We start from the raw sequence: 24391 nt of genomic DNA, 5'->3' as shown, positions 1-24391 counted from the left end.
TCATCCTCCTGTCTAGGAAAAATGTCCAAATGCCCTTCCTTTGAAGCCTGACTGAGAAGCATGCATTTTATCTTTCTATGAGTGTTATGACCCCCCCACCCCTTCCCCAGCTTTAGTGAGGTCGAAACATCTGGCAATGGCATCATTGGGGGAAAAGAGCAAAAAAGGAAAACAGCTGAGCTGCTGTTTAAAGGGCACACCAGCAGGATATTTGAAAACACTCAGCGCCAGAAACTAAGTACAAGTGCTTGCCACTCTGCAGCTGGGATAGGCATGTTCTGCCCTTCTGCCCACCCTCTGCCCATTGATCCCTCCCTTCAGAAAGCCCCAAATCTAATCAGGAGCAAGGTCTCATTGGCAGCACCCCGATAAACCCCAATTTTTTTGGAAAAGAAATTGGGAAAAACTCAATATTGGAAAACTCTTGCTAAGGGGGATTTGACATGGGACTATCCCAATTTGGGCTGGAAAACCCCGATTTAAGTGTGAGCAACTCACGATTAAACCAGTTTGCAAACCGATTCAAGTGTGAACAACCCCCTTTTAAACCGGTTTGCAAATCGGTTTATAAGGTAGTGTGAATGGCCCCTGAGATGTCTGTTGGGTAGGGTTAAGCATAAGATGAGCAAATGCTCAGACACAGATGTTCTGTATTATCAATGTCCCCAATCACACAAGAGCCTTGATATCACGGAGCACCTATAGGCATGTAGTGGAGGTATGTTCTCTGGCATGTATCTATGTTCAGCTGGTAGACACATGAGAGGTCAAGTGATGTTGGCACCAAGAGGTTCTGCCTTATCCTCCATATGTTAGCCCTCTTTGCAGAGGAATGTATGAATATAATTGACCAACTTCTGCCTGAATACATTTTTGTGTGAAATATTTAATTTGCATTGGGGGGAAATGTCTGCACGATGCATCTGTAAAACAGTAACAACCAAAATACATATATTATTCACCATGGGAATCAGAGGAAGTAACTTTCTCAATCTAATTTCATTGCTTCAGACAACATCAACAAATGACAACAGTTGAAGAATTATAGTGCAGGAAAAGGAGACAGAAAACTAAGCTGGAGGAGGGGAAAATAAAGCTTGGTTGATAAATAGGCACTGAAAAAACAATGATATAAAGCAATCCAGCTGTAGAGCCAATCATTTTGATAAAATGGTCAGTGCCCAAGGATTTTGTAATGCATAGACCCAGTGATGTATCCAAGTCTTTTACTTCAAGTCTCAAGTCAGGTCTCTACCTTCTAGTCTCAAGTCCTTGTAAGATATTTTCAAGTTGAGTCTCAAGTCAAGTCTCACATTTGGGAGGCAACGTTAACAGAAAAAAAGAGATGGAGGGGGCGCTTGAAGCAGAAAGATCCTTCTAAAGCATAGCAGGCTCCTCCGAAGTGCAGCAGGAACAGGCTGCTGAATAACCCCCCACCCCCAACTCAAGATTATAGCTTAGGACATGTTTCTCGGAGAGAAACAGCAAACACGTTAGGCAAAGGGCTTGAGGAAAGGTTTGAGGCCTACTTGGCAGCCCTTCCCTGCTGCACATTGAAGGAGCCTTCTAAAGCAAGCTTTAAAGCAAGCTTTAGAAGGAGCCTTCCACTTCATATCTGTTGCCTAACATGTTTGCTGTTCCCTTCTGAGAAACATGCCCATGCTCTGGGCTTGGTTTAGGTCTACTCAGCAGCCAAGTCCTGTTGTAAATCAGAGAGGCCTTCTAAAGCTTTTTCTAGGAGCAATAGGAGAGACTCACCTGCACAGTGTGAGGCATGTTTCTCAGAAGGGAACAGCACACACATTAGGCAATGAGCTTAAGCAGGGATGTAGAGAAAGTCAGTGTATCATTTATTGCCAAGTTGAGTGCAACTCAAGTCTCTGAAGCAACTTGAGTCCGAATCAACTGACACAGATCTACATCATTTCATAGGCCTAAATTCTATTGTTAGTACTGATTAGAGTAGACCCAGTGAATCAATAGAATTTTCCTGTGTGTTGACTCATCATTCAATCACTGATTGAATAAGTTGACTGCAGTTGAGAGCAACCACCTCTGAACCAACAAGAATGCTGGCCAAACTGGGGTGTGTGTTTTGTTTTGTTGTATTCTTCTGCTGAATATGAACCCCTATGGCTTGTCACAACAGCTTTCAGTAGTACTGTATGTACTATGTTCTAGTATCAGCAAAATGCTAACATTGCAGTGAATCTATTTCAAGAATGGCTACTGTAAAACAGATCATTAGACAAAAGGGAGGAAAAATCCAAATTAAAACATTATGTCTGAGTGGGTGGGCAAAGACAAGCATTCAGAAAAGAAAGCAAAATATTCTCCACAACTACCATTTACAATAACAATGTGACAGAACATTAACATCATGGCTTTAAGGATTAACTCAAAAACAGTTCTAGCAATTAGAAAAAACCTAGGCCTGTTATAGACTGCCAAAATAAAGCTGCTTCGGGTCTCTTTGGAGGTATGCTGTTTAAATGATGCATGGGTCCTAAGAATCCGGAAGCGGCACCAAAGCCGCATTCCAGTGCTTAGGAACAGAGTGTGGCTTTGGTGCAACCTCCGGACTCTTAGGACCCATGCATCGTTTAAATAGCATACCTCCAAAGAGACCCGAAGCAGCTTTATTTTGGCAGTCTGTAACAGGCCCTAGTTAGGAGAAATACTGGGGCCATTCAGACTATACTTTACCCCGGATCAAAAATCGATTCTTTCACATGAATTCATATTCGCCCAGAATCCCCCACAAGCGAATCAGAGGCTTGCACAAGCGTTTTGTGGCAAATGCCCCTTAGCGCGGGTCATTTAGAATCGGGGCAAAAGCCGTCTCTTTTGAAAAAATGCAAGTTCTGCGAATATGAACTTGCCCCCAATCATGATTGAGTCAAGTTCAGGGGAGGGATTTATGTCAGAGGGAGGGCAGTGGACAGGGCATTCCCTCCCCTCATCGGGGTGAAGGAGGAGGAGAAGGAGGAAAGAGCCGGAGAAAGGATGCAAAAAGGGGAATCTGACAGGAGGCAAATGACAGGAGGCAAAAAGGGGGAATTGGGGTGACTGACAGGGGCTGCAGAGGGCAGTCAGAGGGAGGGCGGAGGGGGGAACTGGAGAAAGTGATGGAAGAGGAGGAAGAGGATGAAGGAGCCAGGGGAAAGAAAGGGGCCATGGAGGGCATTCTATAACAGAGCAGGAGAAGGCAAAGGAAGAGGCAGAAGGAAGGGTCAATTCAGGGCAGGTCAGAGGGACAGAGCAAGCCAAGCCTTTCCCTTTTTATTTTTATAAAATTATTTTTGGCAAAAAATGCACATGGTTTTTGCTTCAGGTAGATATATATTTGATAGAACATGGCTAGCTGCTTGTTCACTTTCCCTTTCATTTCCTCACTTTCAGCAAAGGGGAAATGCTGCAAAGGGTGCTTTGCAAGACTTTTTTCCCTTTGCGAATGAATCCTACAATGCGAATGTTACAACGTTTCTCTTTCCAATTTGGCAAATTGATACAGAATGCTTTTGCTACTGTCTCTAAGAAATTCAGGGGTACCCTAGGGAAAGCAAAGAATGCATGGCATCGCATCCTTTTCTGGCATTCCGAGGTGAGGGATTATTATTATTATTACATGTGTATGATGGCTATTATTATTATTATTATTATTATTATTATTATTATTATTATTATTACATGTGGCAAGGAGGGAGGATACAGGATGCAGAGACGGCATTAGCTTGCATTTTGGGGTTGAAAACGGGGCCAAGGGCAGATCATAACCTGCACCGACCCAAATGCCCACAACACACATACACACACACAAGAGGTTTTTAAATTTGACAAAATGTGTGCATTCTGGCACCTGGTTCTTTAAAAAAAAAGGAGGGGGGAAGCATACTTCCGATGGCCCAATGATGATCACCTATGATGATCGTGGAACTAAATTTGATTGACAGCCAGGTGCCTTCATTTTAAACCCGAATTCTCCAAGAGGACATTCAGGGTTAAAATACCCTGATTGGTAGTCAGCACTTGCTTCCGGAGGTATTTGGGGAGGGAGAAACCAAAGCTTCCCAGTTCCTTCCAGCACAAAAGTGCCAGTGAGAATGGGGCCACTATTTCACTGGAGCAGAAAATTACAATGAGAGACTAATGCAAAGTAGAGCTGGTGTATATAATACCTTTCACCACACCAAGTAAACTGGGAACTGCTTATCGTACTGAACTTCTCCATTTCAATTTTTAAACTCTGCTAGAAGAGAGGAATAATTTGGAATAATGAGAATTTCAGTGTTTGAGGGTGAGATTTCAGTGTTCAGTCTCTGAAATGCAGCCCCCTATCAAACTGCACTCCCCCAAAGGTGCTATAAGATGTTGAAAAGAAAACCTGTTACAGACTGCCAAAATAAAGCTGCTTCGAGTCTCTTTGGAGGTATGCTATTTAAATGATGCATGGGTCCTAAGAGTCCGGAGGTCGCGCCAAAGCCACACTCCACTCCTAAGCACTGGAGTGGTGCAGCTTCCGGATTCTTAGGATGCATGCATCATTTAAACAGCATACCTCCAAAGAGACCTGAAGCAGCTTTATTTTGGCAGTCTGTAACAGGCCTTTATCAGTTAAAACCTTAACCATGTAAGTTTGCTCTCCACAGCTAATAGTCATTCTGGGAAACAGTTAGGATTAGGACTATGGCCTACCAGTGCCATTCCCACTCCAGTGTCAACCGGAGTGGGAAGAGTGCCAGGGTGGCGGCCAAAAGGTTGGTATATATAAGTTCCACTCTTGGTACTGTCCAGAGCAGCTTTGCTTGACTTTTGCAAGACTATTCTATTATGTGTCTTCTAATGTGCCATGGAACCAGATATATATTTTGTATTAAGCTGCAAACCACTAAAATGAAAAGAGAATGTGGTATTACTATCTCCAAACCATCTTGCCACAGTGTCTGCACTTTCTGGATTTTGAAAGATTGGTGTGCAGAAACTGTTGCACTGAAGCAAAAGGACAGACACCATATTATAGGTTGAAAGACTGGCCACAACTTTAATGCAAATACCACAATCTTGAATCATATACATTCATAACAAATATGTGATCTGGTATGAGGATCATGCCAAATCTCACAGACTGTTCCATGATGGCTTCATCTAGGGCCTCGTAAAGCAAGGGCGGCCAGCCTGGGGAGAGGCTCAATGCAACAAGGACCCCTCCTGATGTTTTGGGATAATTTGCCAATACCACCCATATTCCTTTGCAGCTTATCCAAAGGTCTGATACTGTACAGGTTTTCATAGCCAAAAAGCAGAATTCATTTTCTATTAACATTAGGATGCAGTGAATTTTGTAGGTGAAAGAATTGTTTCATATATGCAGTCCCATGTGCAGGAAACTTGCTTAGCTTTATGTATCTATTAATATAGGAAAACTTCCTGATCAATGAGATTATTTTAGAAATCATGCATACAGTTTTGCAGTATGCTTTTTTCAACAAAATTTATAAACTAGTGTTATTTAAACTGTTCTACCAACAAAAGGAAAAAACATCAAATGAGGATCTACTTTCTGCATGCTAGGAACTTTGGTGAGTCACTGCAAACCACTGTCACTAAGGAGATACCTTGCTTGCTTACATCTGTTCTCTGTGATAACACTGCATGTTTCAATCAAAGCAAAGCAAAGTGATGACTTCATAGCTCTATCACTTCTGCTTCAGGAATACTTTTAATTTGAATAAATATACCTTAATTTGAATAAATATACCTGAGGTTCCAAACATCCAGTTCTATAACAAAAAATTTCCTCTCCCCCAACTTTTCTCTCCATGTGTGTGTGTGTGTGTGTGTGTGTATGTATGTGTCAAACTTCCCTTTTGTTTAAGGAAGGGTTGAGCAATTTATGGCCTTCTGGATGTTGCTGAACTGTAACTCCCAGCCCTAGCAAGCAGTGAGGGTTCATGGAAATTGTAGTTTAGCAACATTTGGAAGGCCACAAGTTGCCCATCTCCCTTTTAAAGCAAATTGCTATGTTGCAGTCATACCTCCAAAAGTGAGGAAATCCAGACCACAAACCATCTCCTGATGCTAATTCAGAATATGGGCACATAGAAGGATCCCCATTAGACATTTAACTGGAATTGTGATCAATTAAATGGTTGTCTTTTCAATCACACATACAAGTTCATTTGAAAAATTCTAGAGCTGAAACAGAACCCTGCTATTCATGTTTATGACCTTTAGAAAGCACAATAACAAAGGGGGAAATACACAACAAGTTGTGTGGCAAAAGCAGAAAGAAAAGAGAATTGAATACACCCACAGATAACCAGTTGAAGAACAACAGTCACAGGTAACCAATCTGTGTTTCACCATGGTACCTGTTACTGAAAACCACCTTGAATTCATTTATTGGGCAGAAAACTGGACAATGAATATAAATGAGTAACATAGCTAATGAACGTTACCTACTTCAGTAGAACCTTAAATTACAGAGCACATACAGAGCGTTTTGTGAATTAGATGGCAAGAGATCAAGCATGTAGCAGGGAACAGGGATTATATTCAGCCCTGACCAAACTAATGGTATTTGAACATACAGTATAATGGATTACACTCATAAAATCCAGTTTATGCAAGACCAGGCTATACACTTTACATGAGAAAGGGATCTAAGAGTCCTAGTAGACCACAGGCTGAACATGAGTCACCAATGTGATGTGGCAGCTAAGAAAGATAATGCAATTATAGGCTGCATCAATAGAAGTATAGTGTCCTGATCAAGGGAAATCTTGTACAACCTTTGAGACTAATTAAAGAAAGAAGTTGGAGCATGAGTTTTTGTAGACTTACGTCTACTTCCTCAAATGCAAGTAGACTTAAGTCTACAAAAACTCGTGCTGCCAATTTCTTTTTTAGTTAGTCTCAAAGATGCTACAATATTTCTCTACATACTGATTCTACAGACTAACATGGTTATTTTAGGGAAGTAATAGTACCACTCTATTGTGCTTTGGTTAGGCCTCACCTGGAATACTATATCCAGTTCTGAGCACCACAATTCAAAAAGGATGTTGAGAAGCTGAAGCATATCCAGAGGATGGCAACCAAAATGGTGAAAGGTCTAGAAACTTTGCCCTATGAGGACCAACATAGGAGCCGGCTACATTTAGCTTGCAGAAGAGAAGTTTAAGAAGCGATATGATAGCCCTGTTTAAATATTTGAAGGGATGTGATACTGAAGATAAAGCAAAATTGTTTTCTGCTGCTCCAGAGACTAGAATCCAGAGCAATGGATGCAAACTACATGAAAAGAGATTCCACCTCAATTTTAGGGAAAACTTCCTGACAGTAGAAACTGGCAAAAGAAAAACTTCAACAGTAGAACACACTCCCTCCAAGTGTGGTGGAGTCTCTTTCTTTGGAAGTTTTTAAACAAAGGCTGGATGGCCATACGTCAGGAATGCTTTGACCGTGTATTCCTGCATGACATGGAGTTGGACTTGATGGGTTTGAGCTCTCTTCCAACTCTATGACTATGACTATTTAACTTTCATGACAGGGATCATACTGGTTTGCTATATATATTGTGTTCAACTCCAAAGTGACATTAATTGCACAGACCTTCGGCCTCATTCCCACTTACAGATAAATCAGTGTGCAATCCAAATCGATGGATCGATTTGACAGCAGAGTGTGGTTCCCACTACATTTGCCCCGATCACATTTTCCCCTCTAAAATAATCCACATTCCACATGCATGAATCAATTCAAAGTGGACCCGCTCCAGCCGGTTGAAGGGCAAATTTAAATCAATTTCGATCCACATCTGGCACACACTTGCACGGAATTGATTTATCGAAAAAGATGTGGAAAAAATCAGCGACAAAAATACACAGTCTAAATGGATCTGGTGCTTCTGCGATTCGATTTAAGTGAGAGCCAGGGTCAATTCAGCCAGTTCAAACTGAATTGTGATCCGGTTTAAAAGGTGGTGGGAATGAGGCCTTAGATGAGCAAACAGAGGCGCGGTACAGACCGTCCCTTTGGGCCGGCCGGCACCCGCCTGCTTTCGCTCCAGATTGGGGCCAGGGCAGCCTCACCAGCAGCCCTGTGGCCCCAATCTGGAGTTTTTCAGAGCCACAGAGAAGCGGCAAAATGCCACTTCTCCATAGCGCAGAAAAGAGGTGTCCTTGGGGCTTCATGCCCTCGGACGCCTGGAAAGCCAGAGCCATGGGAGAAAGGGGCAGCATTGTTCCCGCAGCCATTTGGTTGCTGCAGGAACAATGCACATGATGAAAGGGAGCTCAGTTTTGGCCATAGACGCCTCCAGCAGTGCGGTGACGTATATTCTGTGCCCCAGCGTTTGGTCGGGGCGTACAAGTGACATCATGGATACACACCCCATGTAGATGGGGCCAGGTGTCCATGCTGCCACTGCCACAACCTAGGGTTGCATGGCATGCAGCAGCTCTGCTGCTGCACAACCCTAGTATGGCCCCAGGCTGCTGCAAACCAGCGGTGTGTACCTGGCCAGAGTTAGAAAAGCTATCTACCATAAGTAGCTTCTATGCCAGGATAGGAAATGTTTGGCCCCTCTAATAAACTTCAAATCCCAGCCAGCATTAACTAATATTAAAGATTGCTGGGAATTGCATTCCAACAATATCTGGAAGGGTACATGATTTTCACTGCCACATAGATAGAACCGCATCTGAACACAGCTAGAGAAGGAATTCTTTGCTGATTAAAAAGAAAATGAATAATGTTTTGTGACTATTTTCTGTAAACCAGGTGCTTGACTATCCAAAATTACAGGCAAGTAGAACCTAGAACATTTAATCTGATATGTAAAATAAGTGTTTTCTATTACAGTTGTCCCTTCCTATCCATGGATTCTTTTTGCACAGGTTCAACCATCCACAGCTTGAAAATATTTAAATATATATATAAATTCCAAGAATCAAGCCTTGATTTTGCCATTTTATATAAGGGACACAATTTTACTGTGCCATTGTATTGAATGAGACTTGAGCATCCATGGGTTTTGTTATCTATGGTGTTCCTGGAACCAAATGCTAGCAGATACCAATGGCCCACTGTATTTACAAGCACAGAACTGCAAAAATAATACTTCTATCTAGTCATTTAGTCCTGTCAGCTTATAAAAAACACCCATTTTTTTAAAAAGATGAAATATTATGATGCAGCAACTACAGAACAGGGTTATCAAAATCCCAAGTAATCCCAGGTAATGATTTCAAGCCACTGATGGGTTTCTTTACTATTACCACTGAATATACTGTTTTGAAGGTATCTTTCCTTATCCAGTAGTTTCCTCTGGCATTACAAATCCTAACTGACAAGCCTGAGATAAAGCATACTTTGTTAAAGCTTTATAATACCTCTAATGCCTGGTTTCACTTTTCTCTGCAACTGAGGTGCCTCTGATATTTTCCTCACATCAGACTTTTGATGCTAAATGCAGCAAAAGCACTCACATATAGCTCTAAATTGCCCCTGCCATGGTAGCAAATTGGTGTGACTCTGCGATTTGAAATGCACTTTTATGGCAATATTCTAAGCTCCGAGTGATTGTGAATGGTGCATGTGACTCTACAACACAAAGTGTTTCCCATATTATGTTCTGGGATTAAGAAGAGTCTCACAAACAAAATTCCTAAAGCAGTCAATTGGTCAAGGGGTTCTTCTATTGCTATGGTCCTTTAAAACGTTTATTTGGTAACGTTGAAAATAATATTAATTATTTTAAAAATAATGCAAAGATTGCAGTAATTTTAGATGCTTTTAAAAATTACTTTAAAATTAAACTTTTATGTTAGCACAGCAAGCAAACCAATGGCTCATCTAGCCTATTACAGTTCTTTGGCATTTCAAGCAGGAGTTTTCCAGCCCTTTTATCTGAGGTAAGTTTGTCCACATCCAAACTGCCAGTTCCTCTGTGTTATGGTCATTCTGGCCTGTAAGCCTCATAATACAGTAGAACAAACAGGGTGATACATAAAATAGATAATTATAAACATGTATCTTTTTTGCGAGGGGGGAATAAAATGGGTTGTACAGGAAGGTTACAAAGTAACATCCATGCATCATTTTTTTCCTGGGAGTCCACAAGTTAAAGTGGTTTCATCATTGCACTATAAATTTGTGGGACCAGGTTTTAAATCCTCACTCAGCCATGGAAACCCTCAAAGAAAGCCCAAGGCAAACCTCTTGTGGAAAAAAAAATCTTGCAAAGAAAACTCAGTGAGTGGGTCACCTTACGGTCACCATAATTCAGAAATGACTTGAATACACACAACACACACACATTTTTGCTGAAAGATAATGGATCTATAAATTGGGTCAGGAACACATGGAAAGAGATACTGTCTGTCTGTCTGCTTCTCTCTCTCAGAGACACACACACATACACACCAGGCAAGATCCAATTAGTGACGCAAATGTGCCTTACATGTAAATACATCTCTTTTTGGACAGGATACAACTACTTCTGAGTATTCCTTGCCTAAGTAAACCCTATGAAATTCATGGGGTCACCATAAGTCGACAGGCAGTTTGAAGGCACATGGCATGCATACATGTGAACACAGAGAAAGTGAACTGTCCTTTAGCCCTGTGTGCCCCTTCCAAACCCTCTGCCTGTCTGCTGCTTACTGGTGGGGAAGGGATGGAGGGGGCAGGCAGCTGAGATCCTGCAGATGCAGCCGGTTTGGGCTCCAAGGGACATAAAAAGAGGATGAACTCCATCTCACCCTGACTGTACCTTCATGTCTTGCGCACTCCAAGCTGAGACCACCTGCTTCTTCATCATCTATGGCCCCATACAGACAGGCCAAAATAAAGCTGCTTCGGGTCACTTTGGAGGTATGCTGTTTAAATAATGCATGTGTACTAAGAGCCTGGAAGCCACTCCAAAGTCACGGTCCAGTCCTAAGGACTGGTGCACAGCTTTGGTGCAGCCTCTGAACTCTTAGGACACATGCATCATGTAAACAGCATACCTCCAAAGTGACCTGAAGCAGCTTTATTTTGGCCTGTCTTTTATAGGGCCTATATTGCCTTTCTTTCCATTCCTCTTCTTACTGATATGTTACAGCTGCAGAGGCAGTGGGGGAGAGCACAGAACCATGTTACATTTCACCTGCCAAATGCAGGAGCTTAACCAGACATTAAGACATTACTGGTGGTTAGCTGCTCTTTCCTTGGGAAACACATTTACAAGGGATTGCAGTTAGGACCATGGTGCAAGGAGAAAGGATTAATCCCTGTATGCCTTGGTCACAACCCTGAGTGGGACCTTTTCATATTTGGACCATGCTTCATCAGGAAAAATGAAAGATAAATTTCTGCTGTTTCTGTGCTGGGTGGGCACATTTCTAAGAAATCTATTTAGATATGGGTAAAATGCAACGTGGGAATAATATCTGCAAGTAATGAACAATAAATTATTCTTTTATAAATCAATATTAATACATTAGCTTAGGGATGGAGTCCAAAAATACTGAACAACAAATTACTCTTTTAAAAAGTAATGCCAATATGTTAGCTTTTGCAATAACACTTGCAAGCACTAAGCCTGTCATTACTGAAAGCCAAAGGACACTTGACTCCTTCATGATACATATTCAACTAAGTCTGCAACACCATACTAGTCACAGTATTCAATTTTTCAAAAGTAAAAAAAGAACTTTCATTAGGTCACAAGATATACAGTGTGGATAAAAATCTTTGGATGGGTAGCCAACTACACTCTGCTGTGAAAAGGAAAATATTTCTAGTGTTGCCTCAATGAATGAAAAAAGCCTTACTTTTCCCTATTCAAGAGCAAATAAAAGTTACTGCTGTTGACTGAGTTCATTTCTATCCAGGAGACAACCTATCAGTACAAACTTGCTTTTTCTTATGCAACAGGCAAAGAAAGGGGGACGTGCGGACGCTAAGCATCCAGCACGTAAAAATGGCCGCACCCATGTGTATAGGGTGCCACCATTTTTACGCCCCCGTCATGTGCTAGGGGTGAGGCCAGTATGGACGCTAGGTCCTCGGCCAACCCCTAGCATGTGATGGGGGTGGCACAAAGGCCCATGCGGAATGGGCCTTAGTATCTTATTTGGATAATACTGCATTCAGCCAACAGCATTCCCAAATTGCAGATGTTTTTACTGCACTCCAGACTCTGCCTTCCCACTGGTTTTAATCTCAGTAGGAAACCATCTCTGATGCATTTTCTACGATTTTCCAAGTTGAACATAGCATTCTTTCTTAGACAAAATTATAAAGTTATAATTCTATGAATCTATTCTATCAAGTTAAAGAATGTCAAATAGGACTGCTTATATATCTGATTGCTGAATCATTCTTGATTTATTTATTTATTGAATGCTTATCTCACCTTTCTGCTGAGAAAAGATTAAGCTAAAGCATTAATTTACAAAAGCTAAAAAAAGTATTAAACAATATTATTTTAAAAACATTATTAAAAACTGTTAAACATATTGAAAACATAATTTTTTATAAAAGTTTGAAAATTTAGCACTCCATGTCTCTCACACACTACTGCTCCATAATTAAAATTCAAAGATCTGTCTAAATAAAGATGTTTCTAGCTGGGAGGGAGCCAAGCAGACTTCTCATGAAAAGGGGTTCCATAGCCTTGGAGCAGCCACACAGAGAAGACTCTTTCATGAATCCTCACCAAACACCTGTCAAGACACTGGGACTGAGAGAAAGCCCTCCTCTGCAGATCTTAAAACCTGAGCTGCTTTGTATAAGGAGAATCTGGACTCAAGCCATGTAGGGCTTTAAAGATGAAAAACAGCACTTTGAATTCGGCCCTCAGAGTCCCTGGGACTGGGAGGGCACCACCTCACTCCCCATGCCCTATAGGTCTCACACACCTAGGGTTGCCATAACCCGGCTGCAACCGGGATTTTCCCAGTTTTGGCGGCACCTGCCCACTCCCGTCACGGGTGCTGCCAAAAACTGGGACAACCCTGGTTGCAGCGGGGTTGCACCGCAACCCGCGGGGCCTCGCTGCCCTCCTCCTCCTCCACCACCTCACATGGCCGTGCAGAAGAAGAGGAGGGCAGCGAGGCCTGGGGTGGAGGAGGAGAAGGGGGAGGCAGTGCCTCCTGCGTGCGGCCGCACCACCCTCCCCGCCTCCCTGCTGCCTCCTCCCTCCTTCCCGGCCTCCGAGGAGACTGGGAAGGAGGGGAGGCCCTGGCAATCACCAGCGGCCCCGCGCTCTCTTTCCCGGCCTCTGCAGAGGCCAAGAAGGAGGGGAGGCCCTGGTGATCGCCGGTGGTCCCGCGTCCTCCTTCCCGGCCTCTGAGGAAGCCAAGAAGGAGAGGAGGCCCTGGCAATCACCGGCAGCCCCGCGCCATCCTTCCCAGCCTCCGAGGAGACCGAGGCCTCCACAGAGGCCGAGAAGAAGCACGCAAGGCCACCAGCGATTTAATTATGAAATGTAGGCCACGTTTTTTTTAAAATGGAGGCTCCATTTTTAAAAAAATGTCCTACATTTCATAATTTTGCCCTACATTTGTCTCGGTTTGGAGGTCCTGATTTATGGCAACCCTACACACACCCAATGCTCTCCAAGTCCCAGGGACTGAAAAAACAGCACCTCACCCACCCCCCAAGGCTGTCTGAGTCCTCTGAGGCAGCTGCAGCATTGGGCTACGAGGGCACCTCTATCTCTTCCCCCCCTCCCCATCTGCAGTCTGAAGAAATCAACCTATTTTAATTTTGGCCCCTGCCTACTACTAAGTTGTGTGGTTCTGCCTTCTGGGGTTATATCATGAGGTTTTATTGGCAAGGTTTCTTCAGAAGGGGTTTGCCATGGCCATCCTCTGAGGCTGGGAGAGTGTGACTCTCTTTCATTCACACTCTCTCTCTCTCTCTCTCTCTCTCGCACACACACAATTTTGATTTGTCTTGTTTAATCAGAATAAACAACCCCCACCACCCCATAAAGCCATTTCATAAATATAAATGAGGACATAAAGGGCACCAATGGCTGATTCCCATAGCTCATGAAAAGAGTGGGGGAGAGGGATGACTCAGATGGGCATAATTTGATTGACGTTAAAAAAAAAAAAGATGGCTCCATTTTAACACAAATCGAGTATAAATAGCAATAGGGTGAAAATGTCCCGGAGAGATTCAGTAATCCACAACATAATGAGAACACCAATCCAATATTGCTTCAGAGCAGTGATCCGGATTTCTTTGGGAGAAAAAGGTGAGTGTGAATGCCCCCAATGAGTAGCTTTTTGCTCCTTATTGAACTTTGTTACCTCAAAGTCTAATTGTTGTACTCAACTAGAGCAGACCCATTTAATCAATGGAATTTACATAAAGGTTGACTTACCAAATTCCCATTGATTATTTTTTTAACAAAATGTTATTAGAGTTTTTTAGATACCAAATTTCCATTCAAAGGATCTACATAAGCTGTGACTAACAGTTGGACTTAGGCCTTAATAAACAGTTTTACATTTGGTTAATAAAAAAAATTACATTTACATTTTACGTTCTTTTGGTAGAAGCTGGTACAGGAACATATTCTATACTTTTTAATGGCAAAACTTTGAAATATCAGCAGTGGATCAAATAGCAAACATTTGGATCAAATAACAAAGATTCTTGATTTATCTATTTAGGAAGATTAACTAAACATGAAATGCTTGGAGAGCTCCATGTCATGCTAAGATCTTCAGCTTTGTTTCAGCAGAAATGACACTTAATGGTTTAAAATTTGATGTAATTTCATTCAAAGAAACCCACACTGGAGAGAGACACACATACAAAATGGAGACAGCAGACAAATTAAGTGTTCAGGAACAAGGCTGTCAGGCTTTTTCTGCTGGAGACATTTTGAACACATTTGCAGTTCCATCAAACATGACAACTGGTTAATAGTTATAATTAAATAGGTAGAACTGGGGGATGAAAGTATGATGCTGGTACAGAAGCAGATGCATTTTTAAGCATGTTAAATATAACTGGAGTAGGATATCTAGAAAATACCCCTTGTGGATGAGAGATTATTTTCCTTTTTGTAATGATAACTGAACAATTTTTATGTACAGACTCTTAATCCACTTGTCTTTCTAAAAGGAATCTCAAAGCAGATAACAGGCATCAAACAAGTAACTCTGCTCCAACAGTTCCCTGAACATAATGTTGTAAGTTAGAACTTTGCACACTGACAGTGTAGTTCTGAAAAGTGCTTTGTAACCACATTTGATCAAAAGCTCCTATGAGTAGGAAACTAAACATATAAGGGTTCCCAGTAATAGGAACACTGTAACCTCATTCACCTAAACGTAGTTACAAAGCCTGCTTCAGAGGGCCTCCAGAGGTTTGGGGATATTACAAGGCAGGACTTGTATGCACATACCCCTTTTAGAAGCTAAATATATGAATAGATCTACAGAACAATGCAAATCCAGGGGCTCATGCAAGGTGGGAACAGAACCGCCACTGCAGATTCCTAGTCAACTGGGGCAAGCTAAGAGCTGTGCCAAAGCAACCCTTGCAATATCACATAAGATCCTGATGTGTATCACTTCATGCCTCAGTAATCAGATACATGCCTCAGTAATCAGACATGAAAATTAAGTCTGTATTTATTGTCCAATGGCCAATCAGAAAGGATGCTAAATGCAATGTATATTCATAAGAAAGAGCATATGCTGTGACAGATATCTTTCACAATCTACAGAAAAAACCTGCTGCTCTAGCAAGGCAATTATAATCTTACACAAAAAAATAAAAAAAATTACAGTTACTTTTTCCCTGCTCCTTCTTAATTCTGGGACAGATGGAAACTGAGCTCACAGTACTGAAGTTAAAGAACAGTACTGATTAAAATCATATAATATGATCACTCCAAAAACCAATAAATAATTTCTTAAAACAGACAGAAGAATAGTTGTTAATGTTCTTACAGACTGTTACTGGAATATTCAGCAAGTAAACACTGTATATACTGTTTGGGCCATGTTCATTGGGAATCGGGAGGTTATAGTAAAAAAAAACTTTAAATACTTCAAATATGTAAAAAAATTAAAACATTACTTTTCTCAGCTCCAGGTTACAAACAAAGATGCTTTTACACTTTTACAATGATTTGCCATCAAAGGAGATTATCAGACGGGGGAGGCGGGAGTAAAAGGCATACTCCCGGCATAATCACACAATCATACTGAAGATTTTCAGATACATCACGCTCATCCAGGATTTATCCTGTGAAGATCTAGGAATGCACCTGCAACTAAACTATTCCTGAGACTTCCCCGTGAATGGTCTGTTGCTAAAGCATGGGATAAATCCTGGATGTGTGCAACGTCATCTGAAAATCTTCAGCGTGATCATACAATTATGCAGGAGTATATCTTTTACTCCCGGTGTTCCCCCAATCTGATAATCTGCCTCCAGTGACCAGCACACAGGTGTATAGCTTTTAAATCAGTAAAACTCATGTTTCAAAGAACTGTATGCTAAAATTAAGTATATAAAGCCAAAGTTCTGAACACCAGAAAAACCTTTCCCCCCTACAAACAACAATTCTGCAATCTTAGCAGCATTAAGTAATTTTAAAATACATGTGTGAAAATCTGTGATTCTAAAAGCATATTCTAAATATTTTAATATATAAGTAAAGTTCAACTAAAACATTGATATCTTGAAAAACTTACTGATGAGGCACTGTCCCCAGCTTTTGGTTATACAGTACCGAATACTTCCTTGGTATTATGTTCTGTAGCTACCTACTAAAATACATTTATATTAGATTTATAAGCCATTAGCATATTATTTTTTTTTAAAAAAAAAACATAACGACTTTTTTTAACAAGTTTTTTTCTTTTATACAAACTACGAAATGAAACAAAATAAAAAAGCCATTTCAACATATTAATACATTCTGTGGCCTCACATGTAAGGTGTATCAGAGCCATTCTCAAAATAATTATTTCTTCTAAAAAGACATAGCCCTGTCACATATATATCTATAAAACATCTGCCTAATAAATAGTACAGCTAGGAAAAATATAGATAACACTCACCAAGCCATCCTGATCCAGAATTTGGAATACACATGTCAGTCTCAGCACTGGGCAACACAAATCCAACTACAAAAACCTCTACCCCATCAGCCATTAGTGCCATTCCAAGGACAAAAAAGAGGGCCCACTGAAACCGCCCATGGCCACATTCTTGAATGATTAGTTCATATTGCTGTGCCAGTTCTTCTTCATCAGCTTTCCTCTCTGTTTCCAGTTCAAGACGATCCTTGTAGTCATCTCGCATGGATTGTCCTAACGCTGCAATTCCTTCTTTGTTCTGTGTTGCATTTGGGATTCCCTGATATTCTCCTTCATAAATCTCATCGTCTTCATCATGTCCTTCAGTTGCTTCACTTGAACCTTCATCTTCATTTGCTTCTCCGTCATAGTTTCCTTCTTGGGCATAATATGCATCTTCTTCCCCACCTTGGAACTGATTGTAAGATCTTTCCGTATACCCATCTTGAGCCCTGTCTGTAGTTTTATTAGCTTTCCTCACTGCTTGCTTCTTGACTTCCTTGGCAATGTCTTGAGCCCCCTTCACTAATGAAGTCTTGTCTTCCATCTCATAAGATCTATCCATCTTCTGTTAATCAGTGTGTTTCCAAATTGATTCTGTGTTGAAGAACTACTGTGTGTTATACAGAACAACAGCAGGTGACTCCAAAGCACATTCAGTTCCAAAACAAATTCTGAAAGGGGGAAAAAAGTATATACTTATGAGAATGTATTTTAAGTATTGTTTCTTCCTCATAGAATCACAGACATTAAAATAGAAATGTTTATACGTCCCCTGCTCAAGAAATAGAGCTATCTACCTATCAGTTCCCCACACTATTCTAACCACAGTACACCACAGAGAACTGGTGCACTGCAGAATTGCTCCTGCAGAGTAAATAGCTCCAGATGACACAGGCAAGTGAGCAAAACATGCTGCTAAAGGAGAAAACTATTTTCATGGATTTGCTAGACTCTGTCTACACTACATGTTAAATTGTTTGTACGAATGTATATGATGTTGTACAAACCCATGTAGTTGATCCCAAAGTCAAAAACACGGATTGCTAGATAACAGTCAAAATGAAGGCTGTAGTATGGTTCTTGAGCTGTTTTCTCAGAAATTTCAGGCTGATGTCTCTCTCTCACACAAAAAAACCCACACATATATGCACATACAAATGTTTTGGAAATACAGCTCTAGAATATACATTTTTGAACTTCTTTTGACCAATGCTGGTATCTTCATTTGCATATAAGATGGTGTAAAACAAATTTTACGACTGTAGGTGCTGCCATTCAAAATTTGTTGAAATTGTGAGTGAAAGTATCACACCAGCATGGGTAGTATCAGGTAAACTGCCTAGTAATGTAATGAAATCAGTTTAGAAGTACAGTCCTCCCTCCGTTCTTGCAGCTTTGGAAAATGCTTCCCTCGCTTATGTGCGAGGGACAAATGGAGGGGGAAATAATGGGGTGCATGCGTGCCTGAACCGCGCGATCATGCGCTCCCATAGCCATGCACCTATATTCAAGCCAATGGGGCTTGAATATATGCAAAACTCCATTTTCGTGCGGGTGTGTGTGTGTGTGTGCGTCCAGAATGGATGCCCATGAAAACAGAGGGTCGACTATACTGCAGTATTATGTCCAAGATGATATATATTTGGAACAAAATGTAATTACATTGTAATTACAGTGTAGTTATGCAGGATTTCACAAATGCACAACTGCTTACATAATGGGTACCAAGACCCTGAGCAAAGCTGTTGTTCAATGGTCAATTATTTCCCCCACCCACCAAGTCCAAAGTGAGAGGGTACGTGCCTTATTGTCAGCATTATAAAGCTTCTGTGAATGTGGAGTCTTGCACAATGATTTTTTGTTAGCATAATACTGGAATACATGTCTTGGCCTCCATTTTCAAAATACATCTTGGAGCAGAATGCACAATCTGAGGCCACATTCAAGCTCTGGCTACTTCCACTGTGGCCCTAATGCTGGGTGGACCCCACCCACTTTTACATGCTGATCAGTTGGGCTGTTCCTTTGAAATTTCCCAACAAATGGGAGACACTTTCATCTCCATCACCCCCTGGAAATCTTTGATATATCTGTTGAGGCAGGGAAATGTGCCTTAGCCTCCTCCCCCCAAAAAAGTGGATGCTATTTTTAGAACTAAAAAGATTATACCAGCCTTTCATGAACTTTCTAGATGTGCCACTTAAGATAGATCCAAATATGGATGATATATTGTGATTGAGACATTTCCACAAAGCAGCAGTAGTTGTCCCATATCTATCCTGCTGTTTATTATAATAGAGGCAATACTGGGTTTTGTAACTCCTGGTTTTGAAGAACTAACCTCAGCAGATAGTAATGTGCATTTCTACAACAAAGTTAGGCTGATTGTAAGAAAAAAGTGGTAGCATAAGCATCTGAGGAAGTAGACCAAGTCTACAAAAGTGCACGCTACAACTTCTTTCGCCCAGTTAGTCTCAATGGTGCTACAAAATCACTTTGTGTATTACAATCCAATCTGTGTCATAAATGGGTAGAAGGAAATCAAGTTAGGGTAGGAGGGTTAAACAGTTCATATTCCAAAGCCAATACAAAGTGAATTAGAGGGTTTTCTAAAATGGAAAGGGTGAGTTGTAATATCTCAGCTCCATGGAGTCCCAACTTTGGGGAAAAGGCAAGATATAACTAACATACAGAATAGAACAGAATATCAAGAGTCCACGACTCCATATAACTTTATGAAAAAATGTATTTATGGTACTCAGAACTCTAGGCCTAAATACCCTGAAATCACCAGGTCCTGTCTGATGTTAGAGCTAAGTAGAGTCAACACTGGTTAGTATTTGAATGAGGGACTACAAGGAATAGCTGGTGCTGTGTATTATAATTCTGAGGAAGGATCTGGCAAAATCACCTCTGAGTATCCCTTTCCTAAGAAAACCCTATAGAATACATGGAGTCACCATAGGTCAACAGATGACTTGAAGGTACATGTGCGCACACACACACTGAACTCTATAATGAATCAATTCAGTCATTTAAAAAGAATAATCAGATTACCCTAAGAAATTGTATTGGTAGCTGCCTGATGATTATCCCAAACTGTGGACTTTATCACACCGCCTGTGGTGCCTGATTTACCTCTTCCAAATTTGAGCCAATTCCAAAGCTTCTGATTTGAAAAATGGCTGCCAAAGTGACTTACAGGGCCTGAATTCTACACTGGAGGCAATGCGAAGCCATTTTGAGGGAAATGCCCATGCAATAAAATCAGCCTAACTTCTGAATTTGGCTCAAATTCGGAAGAGGTAAGCCGGGTAATAAAGTCTTGTGTCTCTGTCTACCACTATTTTTCAACTGACTCTGGCCCATACCTTCATTTTCTAACTAGGTTCACTCAGTCATTTTTATCTCTTTCAACAGTGTTTTCAATTACTAGTATATTTGTGGATCCTGGAATAGGACCTATGCCCACATAAAACTGTCATGCTTAGGATCTCTACTCACAGCTGGGAATTCTGCATAGTCAGGGCCTCCACTATGAGGACAGAGAGCCTACAGTTATGGTGTTTGTCCAGACTTTACTTTCAACATGTGAGAGAGCAGAGACAAATTGCAATATTACTTCCTCACCTTTTCCATGCACTCACTGATTGCACTATTATTACATGAACAAGGCAAAAGTGTACAATGAAATTAATGGTGGATTTAGCTTTCAGACTGTAACTTCTTAAGGCCAAACAAGGATTTCTGCTGTCACTAATCTTAATGATGATATGCACTTAGTTCTTTCACCTATAAGAGATGAATGACACTTGAAGGCCAACCCAAAAAGAAGACAATCCAATTAGACAGAAAGCCAAACGTCTCCCCAAGGACTTTAGTCCTAAATGCTCTTATCACAATGATTTAGCAGTTGTGCTAAAATGGGAGAAGGGTGGAATTGTAGCCACACAATACCATATCCAGTGATTAAGTGATAGCATATTCTGTTCTCAAAGCAGTTCATGAGTGGGGCATCTTCGATTTAAGATCTGTGTGACATTACTCCAAAATATCTCATGAAAATGACATTGTAAAAAAGAGTTAAAGTACAATATCTCATGTAAAGGTAATATGATTTCACATAATTCACAACTGAAAGCTTTGACTGGTCAGAAAACATTGAAAAGAAGCAAGGGAAAGAAAGAAATTATAATATAGATAGAAGATAGAACAACAGATACAGTAATTTAATTTTACTCCTATCTTCCCTCACTGTATCTAAATTACTTTATTTTCCACTGTGTCAACTATGTTTGAATGTTTCATTAAAAATGACTTTGACATTTCTTTGTTCTCATATTTCTCTGTATTATCATCATATATATCATTCGCTCTCATAACAAACTCTGGCATTTCAATGCATATCATGCAGCTGTAACAAACCCAAAGATTGGTGGTTTGTCTAATTCTGGGAGGTAGGCATTTTACACCACACCCCAACCTCAAAACCCTTGGAGGCTGCAGTTTTCAGGAGGTTTGGAGCCAAAACATTTCAGGGGCAAATGCTTTAGTTGCAAACGTTCCATGATGGTAGAAGATGCAGCTTCCACTCACTTTCCTTTCCATTTTTTGGTATTGATGGTGGTGGTAATACAGCAACAGCACTCCATGGTAGGGACAGAGCCTGGAAATGCTACCTAGACAGTGGCTCTGCTGGTTAGGGGATTTTAAAAGTTTTAGTTCAATAATGTAATGCCTTTAAGTGTTATTGCTACTTACAGTGCCCCAGAATGACACTGCCATGTTGTAATGTGGCTATGTTGGTGCCAATCCTACAGAATTAAGGGAATTTGGAAGTGCTGACCGGAGCTCAACTTGACTCTGATCTTCCTGCAGCTGCCATCAGTGCTTGAAAAGTAAAGAGTGTAAAGGACATTAAGTTGCTTTTTAACACCAAACCTATGGATCCATTTCTTAGCAGACTGATACTGAAAGGGAACCCACAAGAAAGAGTGGCAATTCTATATAGAATTCAAAGACACAGCTGTGTTACCCTGAAAATAAGTATGGAAAGGGATCTTGCATCACCTTTGAGACAAACTGAAAGATACAAGTTGGTAGCATGAGCTTTCATAGACTTGAGCCTACTTCTTCAGATGCATTTGGACCAAATGGATCTGAAGAAGTAGGCTCAAGTCTATGAATGCTCATGCTTCCAACTTCTTTTAGTTAGGTACTACAAGGTACTCAAAGGTACTACAAGATCCCTTTGCATACTGGGGTCCAAAACACACTGCATAAATAATCCAGTTTGAGACTGCTTTACCTGCCCTGGCTCAGTGCTAAGGAACTCTGGGAACTGCAGTTGTGTGAGACATTTAGCCTTCTCTGTCAGAGAGCTGTGGTGCCACAATAAACTACAGTTCCCAGGATTCCCTAGCACTGAGCCAGGGCAGTCAAAACAGTCTCAAATTCAAAGTGTGTTTTGGACCAAATTCTATACAGAGGAAATGGAAAGGAAAATGCATTCCAAAACTTCTCAACACCAAAAAAACAAAAAAACAAAACAAAAACAAAAAACAAAAGCAGTTTGAGAAAGATTTGAGCATATTTAGTGTCCACATCAACCCTACCTGTGAGACCAGTGGAACTGAAAGAAGAGCCTTTTCTGGGTCTCTCCAGCCCTGGGCAAGTTCATGGAGGCAAATAAAGGCTGTTAAAAAGCCTGGACCTAAGCCATATACAGTTTTATATATAATCAGCACTTCATACAGTGCCTGGAAGCAGATCAGGAACTAGCAGAAGTGCTGCAGCAGGAGAGTTGCATGATCTCTATAACAACCTCCAGTTAACACTCTGGCTTCAACTCTTTGTTACAAAAGAAGTTTCCAAGTACTCTTCAAAGGCAGCCCTATGTGCAACACATTACAGTAATCCAAACAGGATGTAACTAAGGCCTGTGTTCCGGTTATCAGAGGAAGGATTAGGACTGGGGAGCCAGCATAGCATAGTGGCTGGAGTGTTCAACTAGGACTGGGAGACCAGGACTCAAATCTCTGCTCAGCCATGGAAACTTACTGGGTGGCCTTGGGTAAATCACACTTTCTCAGGCTCAGAGGATGCCATGGGCAAACCTCCTGAAAAAATTATGCCAAAACCCTGTGATAGGGTCACCTTAAGGTCATCATAAGTCAGGAATGGCTTCAAGGCACACAACAACAAACAACAAATATAGTTGGGAGAACAGACAGTGTACCCCCTAACCATTACCCTTGCCCTGGACTCCAGGATTCCATAAAGTTTTAAGGGTTCTAAACGCTTTAAAATCAAGTGAATCAAGGATTAATTAGGACTGGAGAAGCAGCACTTTCTGTGATTCTTACTCTTCACTCATACAAGCATTCTTTGTACTGTGAAGGGAACATAATAGAATTAGGCTATAAACCTAGGAAACTATCACCAGGCAAGCATTCTCTGAAGATGCCAGTCACAGATGCTGGCGAAACATCAGGAAGAAAATCTTCTAGAACATGGGCACATTGCTCGGAAAACCCACAAAAAACCATGGATGCTGGCCATGAAAGCCTTCGACTTCATATCACCAAAAAAAAGCTCCTGTTCTCAAGACAGGAGATTATTCACCTAGCGCCACTGTTCAATTAACTCACATTACAATAATCAGCTGTTGTTGTGAACTTTCAAGGAATAACAGGGTAATGCATTTGAAAAGTTTTATCACTAAAGAAGAGCACTTTGACTCATAATAAATAATCAGTATGTAACTTTGATAAATGCTAAAAGCATTACAAAGATTTCCCCTCTGATCATACTGATTCCTTCTTTTTAAATGTGAAAATGGTTGTGTACGTTTTCAATGTATTTATCTTCCTATTACTGTTCTTGCAGAATCTAATAAGGAATTACACAAAGAGAACCTGTAACCCTCCAGATTTGTTGGGAGTGCAATGCCAATCGCTCATGAACAGCAGCCAGGCTGGCTGAGGCTGAGAGGAATTGGAATCAAGTAGCATCGAGTGGGACACAAATTCCTCTTACATAAACCTTCTGGTCAAACCTCTTACACCACAGCTTTGGATAAACTTTTTTTAATGGAAGTAATTTATAGTCTCACATATGCTATTCTGTATTTGTCACATAACACCAAATAAAAGGAATAGTTTGGAGTCATGTGTTTCTCACAATCAGAAAATTATTCAGTCCTTTACAAACTCAGAGATGACAACCCTGTTTTGTTGCAGTTTGCAGATTCATCTTGTTTTGGAGCTAGACAATTATAATAA

At 40.9% G+C, this 24391-nt stretch overlaps 1 protein-coding gene across 2 annotated transcripts in view; it reads right to left on the bottom strand.

Moving 5' to 3' along the window:
• SV2C (synaptic vesicle glycoprotein 2C) overlaps nt 1-24391 on the bottom strand; it is a 134497-nt gene that overhangs the window by 72167 nt on the left and 37939 nt on the right. For both annotated transcript variants that reach the window (XM_042454228.1, XM_042454227.1), the window contains one exon: nt 17088-17779. In XM_042454228.1, coding sequence (XP_042310162.1) covers nt 17088-17670 — 583 coding nt within the window. In that variant the 5' untranslated portion in view covers nt 17671-17779. The remainder of the gene's footprint in view (nt 1-17087; nt 17780-24391) is intronic.

The sequence above is a fragment of the Sceloporus undulatus genome, chromosome 2, assembly GCF_019175285.1.
Source record: "Sceloporus undulatus isolate JIND9_A2432 ecotype Alabama chromosome 2, SceUnd_v1.1, whole genome shotgun sequence".
Lineage (NCBI taxonomy): Eukaryota > Metazoa > Chordata > Lepidosauria > Squamata > Phrynosomatidae > Sceloporus > Sceloporus undulatus.
This window is presented reverse-complemented; position numbering and strand designations above follow the sequence as displayed.